The sequence below is a fragment of the Haematobia irritans genome, chromosome 1 (genome assembly GCF_050003625.1).
Source record: "Haematobia irritans isolate KBUSLIRL chromosome 1, ASM5000362v1, whole genome shotgun sequence".
In the NCBI taxonomy this organism is placed as follows: Eukaryota; Metazoa; Arthropoda; class Insecta; order Diptera; family Muscidae; genus Haematobia; species Haematobia irritans.
In genome coordinates, this window is record NC_134397.1 from 11,038,911 (window position 1) to 11,063,887 (window position 24,977).

The window sequence follows — 24,977 nt, forward strand, 5'->3', positions numbered from 1 at the left end:
TCAATGACTTGCGGCACGGTGCGTTGTCTTGGTGGAACAACACTTTTTTCTTTTTCATATGGGGCCGTTTTGCCGCGATTTCGACCTTCAAACGCTCCAATAGCGCCATATAATAGTCACTGTTGATGGTTTTTCTCTTCTCAAGATAATCGATAAAAATTATTCCATGCGCATCCCAAAAAACAGAGGCCATTACTTTGCCAGCGGACTTTTGAGTATTTCTACGCTTCGGAGACGGTTCACCGGTCGCTGTCCACTCAGCCGACTGTCGATTGGACTCAGGAGTGTAGTGATGGAGCCATGTTTCATCCATTGTCACATATCGACGGAAAAACTCGGGTGTATTACGAGTTAACAGCTGCAAACACCGCTCAGTATCATCAACACGTTGTTGTTTTTGGTCAAATGTGAGCTCGCGCGGCACCCATTTTGCACAGAGCTTCCGCATATCCAAATATTGATGAATGATATGACCAACACGTTCCTTTGATATCCTTAAGGCCTCTGCTATCTCGATCAACATCATTTTACGGTCATTCAAAATCATTTTGTGGATTTTTTTAATGTTTTATCGGCAACCACCTCTTTCGGGCGTCCACTGCGTTCACCGTCATCCGTGCTCATTTCATCACGCTTAAATTTTGCATACCAATCAATTATTGTTGATTTCCCTGGGGCAGAGAATACTAGCGACGCCATCTATGTATCAGACCGGGGACTTATCAACCAACCTGTTAGATACAATGCACAATAACAACCACATCCGGTAAAAATTTTAACGTTCATGCTAAAAATGTTCATTTGCTTCAAAAAGCAAAGATCGTTTGTCTAAAATTTTGTCTAGGAGAACAGACCTATATTTCGGTGTGAACAGCTGTTATGCCGATGGGCGTTCTCCATTTGTTTCCAGCGAGTCTGTCGTCATTCAGCAAATGATCCAACAATTTGTTCGTCTAGCGTGCTATAATAATAGGAAATATGTTAGCCCCACTTTGGCATAACGAAGGCTTCATTATTTTTTTCGCCTACATATGTTGTCATTTATTTACATGTCCTCAACTTTGACCTTCATTAATGTCTCGTATATTCATGCAAATGACAAAGAATAAATAACCATAAACAAGAAATTTATTCTAAATTTAAAAGAATTTAGCTGATGTTTTACATGATTTAAATAGTTACTTATTTTATTTTATGGGTTTAGTGGTTGTAATACATGCCCCTGTATTCATATACAAATAGTGACATATTTAAATGTAATCCAATTTATGTAGATGATCGATATGGCCCATATATATCGATGACCAGTCATTGTAAAAAAAGTAAAATACAGTCGAAGCGCACTTAACGGAATATGCCATTTAGCGAAAATCCAATTTCACGAACGTCCAAATTCTTAACATGGAGTATTCTAAATAACGAACGGTTGAACAAAATTTACGTTCGATTTAACGAAAATGCTTTCATTTTAAGAAAATAAGCAACAATAAATAGCAATATTTGACGATTGTTAGAATGCTTTAAGTCCTTCGGAAACGTCCACAAAGTACGGCATTCCCAAGATATTTAAATTCCATAAAATGTTTGGAAACACATATTCAGTAACTTGGTAAAGAGAAATAGATCTACCCCAGAACCGGTACAGAACTACTCCCTGGTGTGAATAGACAGTCCCAGTTCTGGTTGAAACGTATGGAAGGGACCGGTCACTTTAACACGGGTTTGTCATTGACGGGGGTAAATTTACACTGCAGGACACGGCTTGGACTCATTCCAAAGTCCATGACTTGGGAGAAGTTAGCATAGTAACAGGTTGCTGATAAGTCCCCGGTCTGATGACACATAGATGGCGTCGCTAGTATAGAATGTGTTTTTCTTTGTTAGACCGAGGACTTATTAGCCAACCTGTTACTTCTAAATATTTTTCGCTTCTCCATGATTTATGTAGTTCCCATCACTTTCTTTATATATTCCCCCATATTCATAAAAGATAACGTAAACTTTAATCCTACTACTAACATATCATACAAATTCCTATGATAAACTGTCAGTAAATTATTTTGCATATAAGCATTTTGGGTTCATTTTGAACGAAATCTCAACTTTTTGCCACTTTTAACACTTGAGATCTGTTAAGAGATTTCAATGCTAAATATCAATATTTTCCTTCATATTCTGAACATAGTATTAGACTTATGAAAATGTTTGGACATAACGATGACCCTATTTTTTTGTCCAACACTGTATATCAAGCGTATATGCTTGTGTATGCTGGTGGTTTTATTGTTGTCGCTTATGTTCACATTTGTATGGCTTTGACTATAACGAAGGCGGAGCAATGGCTATGCATAGTCAACTCGATCAGCCATTGGCTGATGCTTGTTGTTGTGTACAAACTTCGTTATCTCCACCTTTTATGTTGCCGACCCACACATACTGTATGCGTACATAGAGATGTGTGTGTGTGTGTGCGTACATACAACGAATATACACATTGTGTTTATAAAATAATTTGTTTTTTTTTTGGCTTGATGTTATTGCTATAAACATTTTGCGGTATGGAATGGAATAAAAAAGACGAGACGAGCAATGATTATAGCACAATGTATGTGTGTATGTGCGCATATGCTATGTAGGAGAATTTACGAATGTATTAATCTACACAGGTGAAAGTATGTAAAGAGGATAAGTCTACACAGAAAATATATCTCCAATATTTTTTCAATTAAAATTTTTTTGAATTTTAAGAAATATTCAATTGCAAAATTATTTTATTTTATTAATTGAAATAAATTTCAATATAACATATAAAGGGTGATTTTTATGAGGTTTTTTCTTTTTAAATATGAATCACTATGTTGTGAGACAGAACAGAAAAACAATTTTTCCAATTAAAGTCATAATTGAGTTTAAAAGAATATTCAATTAAAAATTTAATTGATTCAAAAAAATCTTTAATTGAAACAAAAATCAATCAATAATCACAAAAATTAATAGTATCAATTAATTTTTTAATTGACTTTCAATTAATTTTTTAATTGATACTATGATTTCTGTAATTGAAGACATTTCAATTAAAAAATTAATTGGATTAATTGGAATTAATTTTGTGATTGAATCAAATTTTTTTATGTGAGCTGTTTTGATAGTTTAAAGGGACAAATAAAACCCAGCCAACTTCATTCAAATCGATGATTTGATGGTGGCAAAGGAAAAGAGAGATGTTTGTGCGAATTTATTTCGGCATAAGCCGGCTATCAATGTAAAGCCTTTTTTCGGAGGGTTCAAGTGTGGTTTATTGTTGTGTTCAGTGCTGCCGCTAGTGAAAAATTGAGTGAAGTAGATTTTGGAAAAAAGTGGAGTAGATTGAATAAAATTGAAGTAGAATACATTTTTGAAAACTAAACAATATAATTCATTTTATTATATCCTCCACTATAGGATGGGGGTATATTAACTTTGTCATTCCGTTTGTAACACATCGAAATATTGCTCTAAAACCCCATAAAGTATATATATATTCTGGGTCGTGGTGAAATTCTGAGTCGGTCTGAGCATGTCCGTCCGTCCGCGCGTCTGTTGATATCACGCTAACTTCCGAACGAAAGAAGCTATCGACTTGAAACTTGGCACAAGTAGTTGTTATTGATGTAGGTCGGATGGTATTGCAAATGGGTCATATCGGTCCACTTTTACGTATAGCCCCCATATAAACGGACCCCCAAATTTGGCTTGCGGGGACTCTACGAGAAGCAAATTTCATCCGATCCAGCTGAAATTTGGTACATGGTTTCAGCATATGATCTCTAACAACCATGCAAAAATTGGTCCACATCGGTCCATACTTATATATAGCCCCCATATAAACTGATCCCCCGATTTGGCTTGCGGAGCATCTAATGCGCTTTACAGACTATCAGTTATTCCGGACGGAATGTCGGTGTTTGAATCTTACAGTGTGTCGGATCGATACGACTGTTCGGCGATGACTAAATAATCGGTAAATGTGTTATCGATCCCATAAACATGCAACAGTATCGATTATGCCTTCGGACTTAACTTATAATGTGCACGATATATGGGATATGTTCGACACGAGCACTGTCGTCCGGAATAACTGATAGTCTGTAAAGCGCATAAGAGAACCAAATTTCATCTGAAATTTGGTACATGGTGTAAGTATATGGTATCTAACTAACACCTATGCAAAAATTTGTCCACATCGGTTAATAATTCAATGATTAAAACCGCTATATTCATCGTAATTAAAGGAATAGGAAAAACAATTAGGTAATATGGGGAAAAATTTAAAAATTTGAAGCAGAACAAAAAGTGAAGCAGATTTTTGGAAGAAGGAGTGACGAAGTAAATTTTGTGAAAATGAAGCAAAATACTTCGATTGAAGTAGTAGCGGCAGCACTGGTTGTGTTTAATGAACTGCCTGAATTTATTCTGATAATTGGTTGATAGTTTTGCTGCAAGTAGAGGATGCTGATGAGGAATGTCGTAATTCCGAAACGTGCGTCCATCCCACCATCTTGCAGTCTACAGGGCTTTGCCCAAATAAATTTGACAAACATTCTTTCTCTGTTGGTTAAGCTACACTTGTAGTTTAGTCAATGTATGGTTTTAAGCTGAAATCAAAAAAACAACAACAATGAGTAAAGAACAAAAACCAACAATAACAAAACAAAACGAATAAAAAAAAATTAAACTCTTTATGATTTCTAATGCATTTTAACGCTTGTCTGAAACTATTGGCCACAAATATTTTCAAAAATTCTTAACTTCTCTAGAATGTATTTAGCATTGGCTTCGACAAAATTTAAATAATTTGTATAATTTTATTAATCCTTACTCTGTTTTTAACCTATTTGAAATAAAAACAAATTTAAATTTAATTTAAAAATATGAAAAAAGGAGAATTTTAAAAATTCAATTAAAAGAACTTCCTGAGTAGTTAAAATAAAGAACATCTTTGAGAGGACATTTTTGGTTGTGCTTTTTAAAAGTACTTCCAATTTTTTTTTTTGCTGGGATGTGTTTTATTTAAATTTCAATTCAGCAAGCTCTTAGAAAAAAAAAACGCTTTAGTGTAGGGATTCAATATACATATCAACACGGTTAGAAACCCACATTTTAAAAAGAAGCCTAAACAAGCTGTTCTCTTGATATTCATAATAAAGAGGCTTCCAATAAGAGGTTTCAGGTTTTCCTCGAAATATTAAAATTTCCACCTTTTAATAAAAATTTCATTTATTTTTTTTTTTTTTAATTTTTCATTTCAGATCTTATATTAGATTATTGCCAAAAATTAATAGAAAAATTTGGTTATCCATTTTTCATTTCAGATCTTATATTAGATTATTGCCAAAAATTAATAGAAAAATTTGGTTATCCATGGGAAATGATGCCACTCATGTATGTGATACTTAAAGATGCCGGTGTGGATATCGATGAGGCTTCTAAACGTATTGAAGAGGGTAAGTATGGGAAATTTTGTCCCTTTTATTTCCAATGCAGCCAAGACAATATCAGTGTTTTCTGACAGTGAAAAAGGCGTACGAATTAAAATGCCACAGGTTATTTTACATAAATGTTAAAAAAAAAACACTCTAACTCAAATGAAGTGATTGTTTAATTGCTCCATTTTTTTTTTTTTTGTTTGAACATGGATTTCAAAAATGTTCAAATTGAATATCAGTAAATGGGGTTTTATAGTTGTACTAGATTGAATGAAACTAAAATACTCAATTTAAATGTAATTTATCAACATTATATTAATTTAAATTAAATTAAAAAAATTTATGAAACTACACTGAAAAAAACAGTGAACCCACCAGGAAGAAATATTGTGGTTAATTTTAGAAAATTTAGATTATTGATAGAAAATTTAACTAAAAAGTATTACAAAGGCTGACATCACGCTGATATCAAAAAAAAAAAAAAAAAAACAAACGACAAATTGAAGAAAATTTATTAGACATAAAATTTTTTTATACCATACTGTGGAACTGGGTATTATAAGTTAGTGCTTTGCTTGAAATTTTGCACAAACATAACACTTGGTCGTATAGTCAAGTGTGCATAATTGGATTGAAATCGGTTCAGATTTAAATATAGCTCCCATATATATCTTTCGCCCGATATGGACGTATATGGCCCCAGAAGCCAGAGTTTTAACCTAATTTGCTTGAAACTTTGCACCAGAAGAACAATAAGTACTATAGTCAGGTGTGCCAAATTTGAGTGAAATCGGTTCAGATTGAGATATAGCTCTCATATATATATTTCGCCCGATATGGACTTACATGGCTCCAGAAGCCAGAGTTTTAGCCCAATTTGGTTGAAATTTTGCACTAGGAGTACAATTAGTAGTGTAATCCAGTGTGCTAAATTTTTTTGAAATCGGTTCAGATTTAGATATAGCTCCCATATATATCTTTCGCCCGATTTTCCGTCATATGACCACAGAGGTCAAAGTTGTAGTCCGATTGACGTGAAATTTTGCACTGGAAGTAGAATTAAAATACTAAGCATATCAAATTTGGTTGAAATCTGTTTAAATTTCTATATAGCTTCAATATATATATATATGTTTTTCCGATTTGGGCAAAAATGGCCAAAATATCCACATTTTCCTTATAAAATCGCCACTGCTAAGTCGAAAACTTATAAAAGTGACTGAAATTTTCCTTTATCTCTAATACATATCTATCGACCGATAAATCATAAATACACATTTGCGATGTTGCCTCAAAATTGGTTCAGATTAAAATGTTTCCCATATTTTTTTACTAACATAGTGTACCATCCCAGGGCATTAGCCGATTTAAATGTTAAGTCTATAGGCTATAAATTTTGTTCAGATGGAGTCAGATTTAAATGTATGTATGTGGGACAAAAACCTTTATATATACCAACACAACACATTTGACGGAAATGTGAATTTACAAAGTGGTGCAGGGTATAATATAGTCGGCCCCGCCCGACTTTAGACTTTCCTTACTTGTTTTACTTGTTAAAGAAAATTTTGTAGTTTGAAGGAAATCCAAATGGAGTTTAAAATTTCACGAACGTGCCATACGAAGTTTAAAATGGGTAAAATTTACAAAATTAAAAAAATAATAAAGTATTTTGAGAGAAGTACGGAATTTAGTAAATCTTTTTACTTCATTTCCCCGTTTTTTAGTTCATTTAACTAACGTACGCAAAAAAAAGTATATACAGCAGTAAGTTCGACCGGGCCGAATCTTAAATACCCACCACCATGAACCAAACATTAGGGTTTCCTTTGAAATTTCAGGAGGGCTTGAGGACTTGAGGACACTGTCCGAAGATAAATTTAAAGATTTCACCTATGAGGACTATATCAGATTCTGGATTTATAACGCTCACCTCTTTATGACCCGAAAATACCTTTAGATTTCCTATTTCAGGCAAATTGGATAAAAACTTCGGATTCTAAAAGCCCAAGAAGTAAAATCGGGATATCGGTCTATATGGGGGCTACACCAAAACATGGACCGATACTCACCATTTTTGGAACACCTCTTTATGGTCATAAAATATCTATAAATTTCAAATTTCAGGCAAATTGTAGATAAACTACGGATTCTATAAACCCAAGATGTAAAATCGGGAGATCGGTCTATATGGGGGCTATACCAAAACATGGAACGATACGGACCATTTTCGACACACCTTTTGATGGTCCTCAAGTACCTCTAGATTTTCAATTTCAGGCAAATTGGATAAAAACTACGGTTTTCATAAGCCCAAGACCCCAAATCTGGAGGTCGGTTTATATGGGGACCATACCAAAACGTGGACCGATGCTCACCATTTTTGGCACACCTCTTTACGGTTCTAAAGTACCTCTCGATTTCCAATTCCAGGTAAATTGAATAAAAACTGCGGTTTCTATAAGCCCAAGAAGTAAAATCGGGTGATCGGTCTATATGGGAGCTATACCAAAATATGGACCGATACTCACAATTTTTGGCACACGTATTTGTGGTCCTACAATACCTCTAGATTTCCAATTTCAGGTAAATTGAATAAAAACTGCGGATTCTAGAAGTCCACGAAGTAAAATCGGGACATCGGTCTATATGGGGGCTATACCAAAACATGGACCGATACTCACCATTTTTGTCACACCTCTTTACGGTTCTAAAGTACCTCTCGATTTCCAATTTCAGGTAAATTGGATAAAATCTGCGGTTTCTATAAGCCCAAGAAGTAAAATCGGGAGATCTGTCTATTTGGGGGCTATACCAAAATATGGACCGATACTCACAATTTTTGGCACACGTATTTGTGGTCCTACAATACCTCTAGATTTCCAATTTCAGGTAAATTGAATAAAAACTGCGGATTCTAGAAGTCCAAGAAGTAAAATCGGGACATCGTTCTATATGGGGGCTATACCAAAACATGGACCGATAATCACCATTTTTGGCACACCTCTTTATGGTCATAAAATATCTCTAGATTTCAAATTTCAGGCGAAATGGATAAAAACTACGATTTCTATAAGCCCAAGACCCCAAATCGGGAGGTCGGTTTATATGGGGACTATATCAAAACCTGGACCGATATATCAAAACCTGGACCATCTTCGAACTTGACCTGCCTGCAGACAAAAGACGAGTTTGTGCAAAATTTCAGCACGATTGCTTCATTGTTGAAGACTGTAGCGTGATTACAACAGACAGACGGACATCGTTATATCGTCTTAGAATTTCTCCCTGATCAAGTATATACTTTATATAGTCGGAAATCGATATTTCGATGTGTTACAAACGGAATGACAAACTTATTATACCCCCGTCACCATTCTATGGTGGTGGGTATAATTATTGGAGTTAAAGCAACTTTCGGCAAACATAACTGAAATAAATTTAAATTGGCTTTAGTGAAATAGAGGGTTCACTATTTTTTGAGTGTTATTTAAATATGTTTTTTTTTTAATTAAAATTATATAAATTTTTCGAGTAACAAAACATGACAAACTGCCCAAAACTTTTGAAAGAGCAGTAAAAACCCCAATTATAGATATAATTTCAATATTATATGTTCAAACAAAAGTTTGCCTATATGGAGACAAGGTCATAAAAAGAGTTTTCTTACAGCCATACAAATCTTTAAGCACTACGACCACCTGATCAGCATGTATGATGGACCAGAGTGGCGAAGTAAAACAAGTCTGAAACGTAAAGCCGAAAGTGATGCCCGCACAGAATGTGATGAAACCACCAAACGAATGCGAATAGAGGGTAAGATAGTCTCAATTTGCTATTGCTAAATCGTCTAACTCTTCACGCTAGAAGATTCGTTAGAGACCAAAAACTAAATCGTTTATAATGGAAAACAGAAAACACTGAATTGCTAGGACATATTTGCTATTGTTTATCTTTTATATTTGGTATATGTCAGTTTACATACTGAAAACAGTTTTGGATAAAACTTTAGCTACTATAAACCCAAATCATTTGTGAAAAAATTCAAAAAAAAAAAACAACAAATTTCGGTCCAAAAAAGATAAAAACAAAATTGCTAATTGGTTTGTTAATTGGCTACAAACTGTTTTCTTTGTATGTGTATATTTATCTGACAATTTGTGCTTGAATAATTTTTGATAAATTACCATTACTTTGCTTTTAGGACAACATGTTGTCAATGAGTACTCACGTCAACATAATTTAAATATTTACGATGGTTGTGAATTACGTTGTGCCGCAAGGCAATGTGGTTGATAAGTGTTTCACACCAATTTCATTTAATCTCTGCTTGTGCATAAAATACACAAAACAAAACTAAAAGTGTTTTGCTTGAGAAAAAAAAACCTTAAAAGTTTGTTAAAAAAAAATTAAATCCACTGAAGGAACGAACGTTTTCACTTGTTGTACAAATTAAATTTTAACTAAATTTAATACATATAATATTAATGTGTATTTTATTAATAATTAAAGTAATTTAAAATAAAAAAAGGTGCTTTAAGTTTTCATTAAAATAATTGAAAAAAAAAACAAAGAGTTAAACATCTTTAACGAGCTTAATTCAATTTTGACAACTATCCCTCTCTTCAAAACTTTTTTAACAAAAAGCAAAAAATATAAAAAAAAATATTACAAAAATCAATAAAAAAAACTTTTCTTGCTACAAAGTTTAATATTCCAAATTTCCAAAGATAAATTGCTTTTATTGAAAAATCCATCGATATACATCAATCAACATACCCAATATATTGCGAGGAGGATTTTTTGCATCTATGGAGCAGCTGACAACTTTCAACAATCAACATTAACAAAAACATGGAAAAAAACATTTTTATCAAGAAATTTACAGAATGGTTACCAGAACAATTTTTTAAATCAACAATAATTTTGTTAAAAAATTCTAAAGTGTTGGTTTACGTATCGAGAAGCTAACAAAAATATATGAAAGAAATTTAAAAAAAAATTAAATAAAATAAAATAAAATTTAAATAATTGCAAGATTCCTCAAAGTTACTTTGGAAGAATTTTTTTGTAAATAATAAAAAAAAAAATCTTGTCTAAAATTTTATTCCGGAGGAATATATTTCAAATAGAAAATATTATTTTCTATTTAATAAAAGGAAGATCGAATAAATTCAAAATTTCTAAGGAAAGTATTTTAGCTTAGGTTGAGCAAAGATGTGGCCACAATATAATGGTTACCAGAATAATTTTTTAAATCAACAATAATTTTGTTTAAAATATTTTTTCTTAAAAAGTGATGTATTATTTATGGAGAAGCTAAGAAAAATATATCAAAGAAATTTAAAAAAAAATTAAATAAAATAAAATAAAATTTAAATAATAGCGATTAGAGCAGATTAGAGACAATCGTTGCCAGATTCGTCAGTTTCTTTTGAAGATTTTTTTTGTTTTTGTAAATAATAAAAAAATACTTGTCTAAAATTTTATTCCGAAGGAAAATATTTCAAATAGAAAATATTATTTTCTATTTAATAAAAGGAAGATCGAATAAATTCAAAATTTCTAAGGAAAGTATTTTAGCTTCGTGAGAGGAAAGGTGTGGCCACAATAGAATGGTTACCAGAATAATTTTTTAAATCAACAATAATTTTGTTTAAAATTCTAAAGTGTTGATTTATTTATGGAGAAGCTAAGAAAAATATATGAAAGAAATTTAAAAAAACATTAAATAAAATAAAATAAAATTTAAATAATAGCGAGTAGATCAGATTAGAGACAATCGTTGCCAGATTCGTCAAAGTTTCTTTTGAAGAATTTTTTTGGTTTTGTAAATAATAAAAAAATACTTGTCTAAAATTTTATTCCGGAGGAAAATATTTTAGATAGAAAATATTATTTTCTATTTAATAAAAGGAAGATCGAATAAATTCAAAATTTCTAGGGAAGTATTTTAGCTAAGGGTGAGCAGAGATGTGGCCACAATAGAATGGTTACCAGAACAATTTTTTAAATCAACAATAATTTTGTTTAAAATTCTAAAGTGATGTATTATTTATGGAGAAGCTAAGAAAAATATATGAACGAAATTTAAAAAACATTAAATAAAATAAAATTTAAATAATAGCGATTAGAGACAATCGGTTCAAGATTCGTCAAAGTTTCTTTTGAAGAATTTTTTTTCTTTAGTAAATAATAAAAAAAAAATATTTGTCTAAAATTTTATTCCGGAGGAAAATATTTTAGATAGAAAATATTATTTTCTATTTAATAAAAGGAAGATCGAATAAATTCAAAATTTCTAGGGAAGTATTTTAGCCTAGGGTGAGCAAAGATGTGGCCACAATAGAATGGTTACCAGAACAATTTTTTAAATCAACAATAATTTTGTTTAAAATTCTAAAGTGTTGATTTATTTATGGATAAGCTAAGAAAAATATATGAAAGAAAATTAAAAAAAAAAAATTAGAGACAATCGTTGCCAGATTCGTCAAAGTTTCTTTTGAAGAATTTTTTTTTTGTTTTTATAAATAATAAAAAAATGCTTGTCTAAAATTTTATTCCGGAGGAAAGTATTTTAAATAGAAAATATTATTTTCTATTTAATAAAAGAAAGATCGAATAAAATCAAAATTTCTAACGAAAGTATTTTAGCGTCGTAAGAGGAAATATGTAGCCGTAATAGGCTCTGCCCAGCTTTTTATTTAAATTATATTTTATTTAAATGTATTATTTTTTAAATTTCTTTCATATTTTATTCTTAGTTTCTTAATCACTTTCCAAAATCCAAATTCGAAATCTAGTTTTTGTCAAAAAGATCGACGATGTCTTTTGCGAATCGACTTTTGATATTATGATATATGAATCTGTGAAAACAGTTCGCTGTCCAAAAATTTTAAAAATTTTGAAAGTCGATTTTTCATTACTAAACAATTTTTAAAAAAAAGTTTGAAAGTCGATTTTTCCTTACTAAAAAAATTTTAAAAAAGTTTGAAAGTCGATTTTTCCTTACTAAAAAAATTTTAAAAAAGTTTGAAATTCGATTTTTCTTATTTAAAAAAAATCGAAAGATCTAAAAATTGACTTTTTATACCGATTTCAATCCGTAATACTTACTATTGAAGAATATTTTTTTTCTGAGGAATGAAATTTTAGACAAAAAAAAAAATTCGACTCCAAAATATATTCTTCAAAAGTTAATACAAAACTTTCCTTTGCTTATCATAAATTCAGATTTATTTGCTTTAAAAAACAAAAAAAAACTATTATTACAAAGAATAATTTCGATTGTCTAAAATTTCATTACGGAAAAAATATGGTTTCTTTGGATCTAATATTTAATTGTTAAAAAAAAGGATCATGTTTAAACCTGTATTTTTAAGAGCAAATAATTAAATTGAAGGTAAATTTTGATATACAGTGAAACCTCGGATACCTTTCAAAAGTGGACGGACAACTTTCGTGAGACGTTTGCTGTATTATCACATTAAAAGTAAGAATCTCATAAGTGTACACCTCCCAAATGTCGACAATAATTTGGCGATCCCGAGTGTCCACTTCTGAGAGGTTTCACTGTTATTGCTTTTGCTCTTAAAGAAAATACTTTATTAAAAGCCAAATTTCATTTGTCTAAAATTTCGTTCAGGGAAGAAAATTATTTTCTCTTTGCTATTGTGAAGATATCACAAAAATAACATTCTGTAAATTTCTTGTATAAATTTTATCCATCGATCTTCAATCAACATATATGGAATAATCCATAAAAATCATCAATCAACATACTCCCCCCCCCCATCCCCCCCCCCCCCCCCCCCCCCCCATCTACAATCAACAAACCCAAAGATGAACATCAATGGATGGATCAGAGAAAACAAACTTCATTTATTTTTCTATGGAGAAAAAAAACAATATGGAGATTTTAAATAAGCAACTACTACTTATAATACCGTAGCTATTATTTGAAAAAAAAAAACAAACAAACAAATACATAATATGTAATTTAAAAAGTATATTTAAGACATTATTTAAATTATACATTGCGATTATACGATGGTCGAAAAACAAAAGAAAAATAGGTGAATTAAAAACACAGATATAAATTGCAAATAAATTACTAAATAAGATTTGTTGAACAAATTTCGAAGGCATGTCTAATGCAACGTTCATTTTTGTATAACCAGATAGGAGGAAATACAAGAGAATGAAACTGTGAAGTGAAACTGCATCAGTAGGTGGCAGTCATGAGGAAAATTTTGGCGTTTCTCTCAAATATCATACAGTTTGCGTAGCCGTCACCAAGTTCTGTGCTCTGCCGGCTTTACACGTAAGGAAAATATGATTTAAAACTTTTACTTTGTAGTAACAAATATTCTTTTTTATAAATGTTTTCATTCTGTTACATTTTTTGGCAGACAATTTGAAATTATAACTGCCGAAGCCTTTATAACGAATTTATCAAAACAGAGCAGCAACGTCGTTAATACAAAAGTTGCAGGCATTGTGCGACATCTATTTCCTAGTCTAACTTTTAACTTTTTGGAAGTTTTTTAAGAGAGAAGTTCACCACTGTGGTATCGCAATGGACTGAACAGTCTAAGTGAGCCTGATACATCGGGCTGCCACATAACCTAACCTAACCTAACCTTTGGGAAGTTTTACATAAAACATGTGGCAACACTGATTTGATTCCAAACAAATACTATTGATATTAACTAATACCTCCTGCTCAGTGTTGCCAGTATTGGGGATTTTTCCCCAAATTGGGGATTTTTTTCGTGAATGAGGACAAAATATCTGAGTTGGGGACTTGGGGATTTGTTGGGAAATTTGGGAATTTTTTGAGAAATCGATTTAATCTTTTTTAACAAAATTTTATTTCTATAGAAAATTTTCTCAAAATTTTATTTCTATAGAAAATTTTATTTCCATCTAGAAAATCTAGATTTTTTTCCTATACTCAGAGAAGGAATAAGATCACCCCAACCATGTTTCAAGAGCACAATGTTACTTTTTCACTAAAAACATGTAACATGTTTGTCGTAACCATGTTATTTTCTCGGAAATAATATATCTGATTTCGGAAAGCATGTTATGTGTGACGACAACAGAATATTTTTGCGACCAAAATGTCACATGGTCGCCGTGAAAAAGTAACATGGTGCTCTTGAAACATGTTTGAGGTGATCATATTTCATCTCTGTGTGTATGTGGAAATTTTTGTCAAAATTTTATTTTTATAGAAAATTTTCTCAAAATTTTATTTCTATAGAAAATTTTGTCAAAATTTTATTTCCATAGAAAATTTTTTCAAAATTTTATTTCCATCGAAAATTTTGTCAAAATTTTATTTCTATAGAAAATTTTGCCAAAAATTTATTTCAATAGAAAATTTTGTTAAAATTTTATTTCGTTTTGTTTGTTATTGTTGGCTTCTCTTCAATCGTTATTGTTGTTTTTGATCTCAGCTTAAAGTCATGCATTGACTAAACTACAAGTGTAGCTTAACCAACAGAGGAAAAGTATGCTTGTCAAATTTATTTGGGCAAAGCCCTATAGACTGCAAGATGGTTGGATGTACAGCAACCCAGCCAACTAAATACAAATCGATGATGTGAGTTTGGCAAAGGTAAAGAGATATGCTTGTAAATTTGTTTAGGCAGTAGCCGACTATTAAACCCTTTTTCGGAAGGTTCAAGTGTATTTCACTTTGGGTTGAGTGAATTGCCCGAATTTATTCTGATAATTGGTTGATAGTTTTGCTGCAAATAGAGGATGCTGATGAGGAATGTGGTAATACCGAAACAGCTGTATATCCAACCATCTTGCAGTCTATAGAGCTTTGCCCAAATAAATTTGACAAGCATACTTTTCCTCTGTTGGTTAAGCTACACTTGTAGTTTAGTCAATGCATGGCTTTAAGCTGAGATCAAAAACCACAATAACGATTGAAGAGAAGCCAACAATAACAAACAAAACGAATGAAGATAGAGGAAGCACGCTCAAAAACAAACCCAGCCAACTAAATACAAATCGATGATTTGAGTTTGGCAAAGGAAAAGAGATATGCTTGTAAATTTGTTTAGGCAGTAGCCGACTATTAAACCCTTTTTCGGAAGGTTCAAGTGTATTTCACTTTGGGTTGAATGAATTACCCGAATTTATTCTGATAATTGGTTGATAGTTTTGCTGCAAGTAGAGGATGCTGATGAGGAATGTGGTAATTCCGAAACAGCTGTACATCCAACCATCTTGCAGTCTATAGGGCTTTGCCCAAATAAATTTGACAAGCATACTTTTCCTCTGTTGGTTAAACTACACTTGTAGTTTAGTCAATTTTATTTCTATAGAAAATTTTTCCAAAAATTTATTTCTATAGCAAATTATGTCAAAATTTTATTTCTATAGAAAATTTTGCTAAAAACTTATTTCTATAAAAAATTTTGTCAAAAATGTATTTCTATGTAGAAAATTTTGTCAGAAGTTTATTTCTATATAGAAAATTTTGTCAAAATTCTATTTCTATAGAAAATTTTGCCAAAAATTTATTTCTATGTAGAAAATTTTGTCAAAAATTCTACCAATCTACCAAACAATAAAAAATCTACCATTTCTGGTAGAATTCTACCAAATTTGTAAACGTCTTACCACCCAATTTTACTACTTGTATGTTTAGAAATAAATTTTCGTTCATAAATACAAGGTGACCGAACTCCCATTTTCATATCTCCAGCATTTGGAAGACGATCATGAGTCTCTTGGTGTTGTGGTTCGAAATCTTGATTTTATTGCAGCTTGCTGAATTTGACAAAATTGCAATTTTTAAAGTATTACTGATTTTCTACAGCAGAGTCTATTACTTTATTCATTTATTTATTTTTTTTTTTTCGAAAAAACTTATCAAAAATGTATTGGTGATTTTTGTGTGGAATTTAATTTTAAATTGGGGATTTTTGGGGACGAAAACATCGTAATTTGGGGATAAGAGCCAAAAAAAATACTGGCAACACTGCTCCTGCTCTCTGTTATAGAGAGAGAGCAAACTTCAATGCTGCAGGGAGCGCTGTGATTAGAAATTGCCTTCCTTTCAATTTTTCCCTGGCAGCTCTGCTCAGGAAACACGAAAAAAAGCAATATCATCAAGATAATAAGAATTATCTTATACACGCACCCAAATACAAAATAAGTATTTAATATTTCGGCCATCAAGTTGTAATACAAAAAAATGCAGAACCTAAGATGGACTTGTTATAGGAGTAAAACCTATTGACTCCCTCATGCACTACCAGTAGCATATTAATGAACTAATTCCGAATTCCCATTTATTTAGTAATCCCCATTACGTGTTTTCTATTTCCCTACGTTTATTTAACTCCCATTATTCACAAAAAAACATATTTTCAAGAAAATTGAAACGCTTTTCAATAACAAAAATATATACAATAAAAAAACACATATCTGGTGATAGTGGGGTAGTAACAATTGACTTCTCCAACCAGTATAATTGGTAATTCCAAAATTAAATGGAAGAAGTTTCACTCTCGAATACAAAAAACTGGTGAATTTAATATAGATTTGTCATTGGATCGAAACCAATTGACTCCCTCATGCACTATCAGTAAACGACTGGTGTACTAGTTCACAATTTTTACCTGTTTAGGCTTACTTTCGATTTTCTTACGTACTGCCATTATTCACAAAATTGTGTGCTTTTCAAAGAAAAGCTAAATGGGGTTCAATAACAAACAAAATACTAACAAAAAAATACAAACACATTTCTAATGATAATGGGGTAGAAAAGTTGACTACTCAACTTATGGCAATTCAATCTCAATTTTTAGAAACACTTCTCTGGTTTTCAATTCAAGTGTAAAAGAGTGTCACATCGAAGCAAACTTCATAACATTCTGATGACAGAGCCATCTAACGGTTCCGTTTTACAATGACAAAGATATGTCTTACTATGAATGGTAGATTTTTACTCCTAATTTCAATTGATTCAACTCAGGGTTGCCACATGTTTTTCATTCGACTTCTACATAGAGAATGAAGTCGACCGATTTTTTTCAGGTGACAGCTAACACTCAATTTTTGCCACTTGAAGCAAAGCGTTGCCACTGCCATTTGTTTACAAAAAATCATGGATAATTTTTTTTACAAACTTGTTTTTATTGTATTCGACCCGTATTTGATTTTTCCAATTAATGAATTGTTGATAGTAACGAGCTCGAGGTCTAATTTTTTTATCAAATGGGAAAAATTGAACCTTTTTTCACACTTTTTTTGGAAAAACTACCAGGCGGCAAAATTTCAGTCGAGAGGAACCGATTCCAATAGAAACATGTCGAAAGCAAAAAATGCCACCACTAAAAATACTTTGAAAATGGCCGGCTCTATGAGAAAAATTTCAAATGGGCAACACTGCTGAAACATGTCGAAAACAAAAAACCGCTAAAAATTCTTGAAATGATTTTTTCACTGCTAAAAGACTTTCAAAATGACCAAATCTATCTAATAAAAATTGATTGGCAACGCTGCTGCTGAGTATGATTTTTGATAATGTTTTTGAATTTTTTGACGAATTTTTCACATTTTAAAAAAAGCATATTGACTAATTGGCGAGTTACAGTCCACTTATACAGAAAACAATTTCACGAAAATTTTTCCAATTAAAATTTTAATTAATTTTTAAAACATATTCAATTAAAAATTTAATTGATTCAAGAAATTTTTTAATTGAAACCAACATCAATCACCAAAAATTAATAGTATCAATTATTTTTTTAATTGGATCAATTAATTTTTTAATTGGATCAATTAATTTTTTAATTGACCTTCAATTAATTTTTTAATTGACCTTCAATTAATTTTTTAATTGACCTTTAATTAATTTTTTTAATTGATTCAACAAATTTTTTAATTGAAACCAACATCAATCACCAAAAATGAATAGTATCAATTAGTTTTTTAATTGGATCAATTAATTTTTTAATTGACCTTCAATTAATTTTTTTAATTGATTCAACAAATTTTTTAATTGAAACCAAAATCAATCACAAAAATTAATAGTATCAATTAATTTTTTAATTGGATCAATTAATTTTTTTAATTGACCTTCAATTAATTTTTTAATTGACCTTCAATTAATTTTTTAAATGGATCAATTAATTTCGTGATTGAATCAGAAAAAAAATTTTTCTGTGTAATAGGCGGTGACTAAAATCGACAGGGCGACTAGGCGGATTCATTCTCTCCCCTATAACGAAAATTATGTCAAACTAATTGTACAACAAATCTTATTGAGAGAAAAACTTTTTTTTCGAAAATTAATTTTAAATATTTGTTCCTTAAAATATTAAAAAAAAAAATTTATGGCTTTATTGTAATTTTTTTTTGTTATAAAAATTAAAATTTTAATTATATTTAAAATAAAATAAAATTAACACCTATTACTAAAATATACACACACACACAAAGTCACATCATCTTTGTTTTGTATATTATTTAAATATAGAAAACATTGTTATTTGTACATATATAAATATATATATGAATATATTTCTTATATGGATAAAATATTAATCAATTAAACTATAAATATTTTTATTATAAGTACTAAAATTTAGTAATATTAAAAATTAAGTTCAAAAATATATATTTTGTTATAATATTTGTTTTGTTTCTACAAAGAAAATACCACCAATTCTTGTTTATTTAGATCACCTAACCATAATGGTTTCATCACTCTTTAGCTGCCACTTCGTTAATTTAGATATTTTGTTATATGGTAATTATCGTTTACACTTAAAAAAAATTGTAATCATTAACGAAGGTTAAAAACAAACTAATAGAATTATATTTATTTTATGAAATAGAAAACCTTTTTGGATTGTACTTAAAAATTTTCATATACACAAAAAACAAACAAATATTTATTCCCGATATAAAAATGTTGATAAACTATGTTATTACACACAAAAAAAAAAATTTTTTTGTCTTCAATCACGAAATTAATTTAACCAATTAATTTTTAATTGAAATATCTTCAAAAATTAAACTGATACAATTAATTTTTATGATTGATTTTTGTTTCAATTAAAAAAATTATTAAATCAATTACGTTTTTAATTGAATATTGAATTGAATATTTAATGAATATTCCATTAAAATTTTAATTGGAAAAATTCTCGTGATATTTTTTCTGTGTAGGTGGGAACTATTTTCCATTTTTCCACCAAACCGTCGACTTAAAATTGCAAAACTACATTTTTATAAAGTCTTCGTTAAACTTGAATGGGAAATTTTCAAAACATTGTAATTAATTTTTTTAAACAAATAAACGTGAAAAAACTGACTTTCGACGCAGAAGGCGAACGTAATACCCACCTTTCGGTTATAAAATAGTTGCTTTAAAAAATTCTTTAAAACAAAATGGAAAAAATAGAAGTTATGTCCTTTTGTTAATGTTTGTCTACTTTTCAAATATTCACATTACTTAACTTAAAATTATATATCGACTTAAGTAGATGCATAATATGTTTGCCCAATTGATTTAGACTGGAAAACGATGGCAAATTTTTAATCGGAATAAATTTTTTGTTTTTGTGTGTATTTAAAAAAAACTGCCTACTCCTAGTATATATTATAATTCTTAAAATTTTTAGAAATTTTGGAGAAAATGTCCAAAATATATATAAATTTAAACAAAATTGTAAATTGCGTCTACATAGAAATTTTTAAATTTAAATTTAACAACATATAAATTTGTTTACCTCCGACTAAATATTGTGCCGTTCTTATTAATTGTTTTCTAACAAATTCATCACTGACAATACTAATAAATACAATAAATTTCGTAAAATCTTCTAGTGCCATAGAATTAATAAATTGCATAAAATATGTTACAAGTTCATGATACAAACGGAGAGTTTCTTAGTTAATTTGTTGTTTTTTTTTATTAGTTTTTAATTTTTATTCAATTAACATTGATAATGAACTGCATCACTTACTACAGACAAAGATGATGAATTCATAATAAAAAAAAAAACATAAATGGAAAAATTATTTCCTAGTAAAGAAAGATATTTCAATATAGATATAAACCAAATTCTAAAGTTCTATGTGTATATAATTTGCGGTAGGCAGTTTTATTAATTATTTGCTTGGTTGTTCTGAGAGATTATTTGTAATATAGGCTGCTTTATGTTCGTAGAAGATATAAAACGATAGCTTAATAAGCATAATATGCTAAGTCACATATTTTTATAAAATCCACTCCAATGGAAACTTATAATATATAAGATAAAATATTTTAGATCCATACACACAAAATTTTTTTTTCTAAAATAAATAAGATAAAATATTTTAGATCCATACACACAAAAAATTTTTTTTTCTGATTCAATCACGAAATTAATTGATCCAATTAACTTTTAATTTAAATGTCTTCAATCACAGAAATGATAGTATCAATTAAAAAATTAATTGAAGGTCAATTAAAAAGTTAATTGATACAATTAAAAAATTAATTGATACTATTATTTTTGTGATTGATTTTTGTTTCAATAAAAAAATTTGTTGAATCAATTAAATTTTTAATTGAATATTTTTTAAAACTCAATTAAAATTTTAATTGGAAAAATTTTCGTGAAATTTTTTTGTGTGTAGAAATCTATGCCACATATGGTTACCATGGAGTACAATTTTGTTTAATTTTCCCATAATAAATTTTTATTTATAAAAACCATTAAATTTGTAAAAACAAATTTTTTTGTTTCTGATTCAATCACAGAAATAATGGCATCAATAAAAAAATTAATTGAAGGTCAATTAAAAATTTAATTGGTCCAATGAAAAAAATTAATTGATACTATAAATTTTTGTTGCAATTACAAAATTTGTTGAATCAATTAAATTTTTAATTGAATATTTTTTAAAACTCAATTAAAATGTTAATTGGAAAAATTTTCGTAAAATTTTTCCTGTGTATTCTGTGTGTGAATATTTTAAATTTATCTTGGGCAGCATTATTACCAGATGGAAAATCCACAATTTACAATTATTTTTTTTTAATTAATATGTATTAGCATACTATGAAATTAAGCTATCGTTTAATTGTAGAATACATACAAAATTTTAGTTCCTTAATTACAAAAACAAATTTAAAACAAACATCATATGATTACACTAAAATGAAAATAGAAACCAAAAACTGTGTTATTTATTAAGTTAAGTCCATTACAAAAAAAATCAAACGAAAAAGTATAAAAAAGTATATATTTTGTTAATTTTAAATAAATACATAAAATGCAAAACAAATTTTGTAAAAAAAAATAAATACACAAAAATTAAATTTTTACTTAGGTTTGTGGCTTCATTACAAGCAATTATTTAATATAGCCTTTAAGTATAAATTTAGAGAATTTTTATATATATATATATATACCTACGATCGGAAAGCATAATGGCATAACTCTAATACAAAATTCTCCATATTAATAATATGTAAATATTGTTATGATTTATGATTACAGATACAAGAAAATTATTTTATTAAATATAAAAAAATATTAATTAACAATAGAAAACAATGTAAAATAAAATAAAAGTTAATTTTAATATTCCTTAACAAAAAAAAAACAATATTTAATAATATGCTACTAATTTTGTTTTTTTTTTTTTTTGTTTTATTTAATTACTAAGACCTTATACAAGTTTTATAATTAATAATTATAAGTCATTTATACAGGAAATAAAGAAAAGATTTTTGGATGTTAAAGGTTTGATGAAATATCAAAAACTATATAGAAATTATTAAGCATGCAAAATTGTATATTAATTGTGAAAATATGAATTAAATTAAAAAAAAAAACAATAAAGGTTTAAATGTTACAATAAAATTGTAATAATATTGTGTTTTATTTTAAAGTAAATTTGTATCCATTTTTTATTATAATTTTTATATCTTATTATTATAAATTGACTATTTGTGTTGACTATTGATAATATTAAGGAGTTGTATTCCCCTAACATTTAACTAACAAATCATGTGAAAAATTTGGAAGTATCGGACTTCTAAAAATAATACTATAATCTTTAAAAAAAAATAGTATAACCAAATATCTCTATAAAGGGTGATACGGCCAAAATTTGGTCAAGGGAAAACGCGTGTAAATCGGTGAAATCGTTTATTTAAAAAATCAAATTAAATTTCTTTTTCAAGTTCAATTAGTATAAAATTCAGGAAAAATATTCAGTTAGGCTTTCGCTTTTCGAAATCCGAATTGCCGGGCCTCACGCTTGACACCTGCCAACAGATTTTGTACAGCCACCTTGTCCACCTTCTTCGCCGCAGAAAGCCAGTTTGCCTTGAACTGCTGCTCGTCCTTAGCAGTTTTTTGGTCTTCTTTAGGTTCCGCTTGACAATAGCCCAGTATTTCTCAATTGGGCGGAGCTCTGGCGTGTTGGGAGGGTTCTTGTCCTTGGGAACCACCTGCACGTTGCTGGCGGCGTACCACTCCAAGGCCTTTTTACCGTAATGGCAAGATGCCAAATCCGAACGGTTGATTTGGCAACTTTTAGCGATTTTGCCAGCTTTGCGTGCGAGTAGCTCGGATTTTCGCGATGCGCGAGCAAAATTTTGATACGCTGCTCTTCATGCTTGGACGGCATTTTGACAACTAAAGAGTGAATTCCAAAACCAAAATAGGAGCAACATTCTACACACACACACCTTCAAAATGAGGGGTGTTCAGGTTTTTTAAATGCAAAATTGAAAGAAATACGTCAAGTTTATATTGACCAAATTTTAACCGTATCACCCTTTAATGACGAGAAAAGAATATTACTTCATTATAGAGAAACTTTATTACTAAGATTATTGGTAAATTTTTAGTTAAAAGAAAGTTAGTTTAGTTAAAAAAAAAGTCATAGATTCACTTACACACCGCCATATACTAAAAAAAGTATGCTCGGTTCCAAAGATTTTGTCTTTACTTTAAAAATTTTGGTATTGATTCCGAGCCAAAGAAGCGGAGAATACAAGCTAGGATACTTTTAAGACACAATTCTCTTTTAAATTTGGGTTTGTACTTGGGGTTGTACTTGCTTCTAGGAAGCAAATTTTAATTTTTCGCTTTTTCAGCTTTTTTTCTTCATATGCTATCAAAGTCCTTTAAAAACGAGTTAACGACACCTTTATTTTCCCAATTAAGACTCGACTTCCAGTAGAAATTATGCTATGTTTCAAGTTAAAAACGTCTTTAAAACAAAGTGTTGAGAAACATGTTCTATATTTGAAAGATTTTTTGCTTTGTAGTCAAGATGGAAAACGACAACAAATTTAAACACAATTTCATTAAATTTAAAGAATTTTTTTCTGAATTATTAAAGTCAAGTTGACCTTAGCCCAAACATTTTTTCTTTCATATTATGATAGCCATTTTTAAGTGAAATCACTTAATTATAAGGATAATATGAAAAGTTTATCGGCTTTTGGAAAAAAAAACTTTATATTAGAGAAATGCGTCTTCTATGCTAAGCTAAATTGGGATTCATATTTGAAAGACATGAAATCTTTGACCTAATGATTTTTTCAGTGTAGGATGGTGTATATGAAAACAATTTTGCCACAAAAATATTGTTCTCTACACAGAAAAAAATTTCACCAACATTTTTCCAATTAAAGTCTTAATTAAGTTTTAAAAAATATTCAATTAAAAATTTTATTGATTCAATAAATTGTTTAATTGAAACAAAAATCAATCACACAAATTAATAGTATCAATTAATTTTTTAATTGACTGTCAATAAATTTTTTAATTGATACTATCATTTCTGTGATAATTAATTTTGTGATTGAATCAGAAAAATTTTGTTTTGTGTGTACTTTGGTATAGGTTCCGTATAGACCGAAAAAAAAACGAAAAATCGTCTTTTTGATTCCCATTAAAATCCGTCTGCATTCTGGTAAAATTTGAAGATGGGCTAGATTGGACCAAGTCTATATAAAATAAAATATTTTTAGTCCCATAGAGAGATGTGTTTGCTTTATAGCGGTCTATTTTTTATACCCTCCACCAAAGGATGGGGAATATTAACTTTGTCATTCCGTTTGTAACACATCGAAATATTGCTCTAAGACCCCATAAAGTATAAATATTCTGGGTCGTGGTGAAATTCTGAGTCGATCCGTCCGTCCGTCCGTCCGTCTGTTGAAATCACGTTAACTTCCGAACGAAATAAGCTATCGACTTGAAATTTGGCACAAGTAGTTGTTATTGATGTAGGTCGGATGGTATTGCAAATGGGCCATATCGGTCCACTTTTACGTATAGCCGCCATATAAACGGGCCCCCAAATTTGGATTGCGGATCAACTACGAAAAGCAAATTTCATCCGATCCAGCTGAAATTTGGTACATGGTGTATATGGTCTCTAATAACCATGTAAAAACTGGTCCACATCGGTACCATAATTATATATAGCCCCCATATAAACCGATCCCCAGATTTGAAC

The 24,977-nt window shown here is 29.7% G+C and overlaps 1 protein-coding gene across 5 annotated transcripts in view; it reads left to right on the plus strand.

The window, feature by feature from the left end:
- dsx (transcription factor doublesex) overlaps positions 1–24,977 on the plus strand; it is a 365,763-nt gene that overhangs the window by 305,539 nt on the left and 35,247 nt on the right. For 4 of the 5 annotated variants that reach the window (XM_075289192.1, XM_075289191.1, XM_075289189.1 and 1 more), the window contains 2 exons: positions 5,352–5,483; positions 9,138–9,281. In XM_075289192.1, the coding sequence (XP_075145307.1) occupies positions 5,352–5,483; positions 9,138–9,281 (276 nt within the window). The remainder of the gene's footprint in view (positions 1–5,351; positions 5,484–9,137; positions 9,282–24,977) is intronic. The other variant, XM_075289193.1, reaches the window with a different exon arrangement.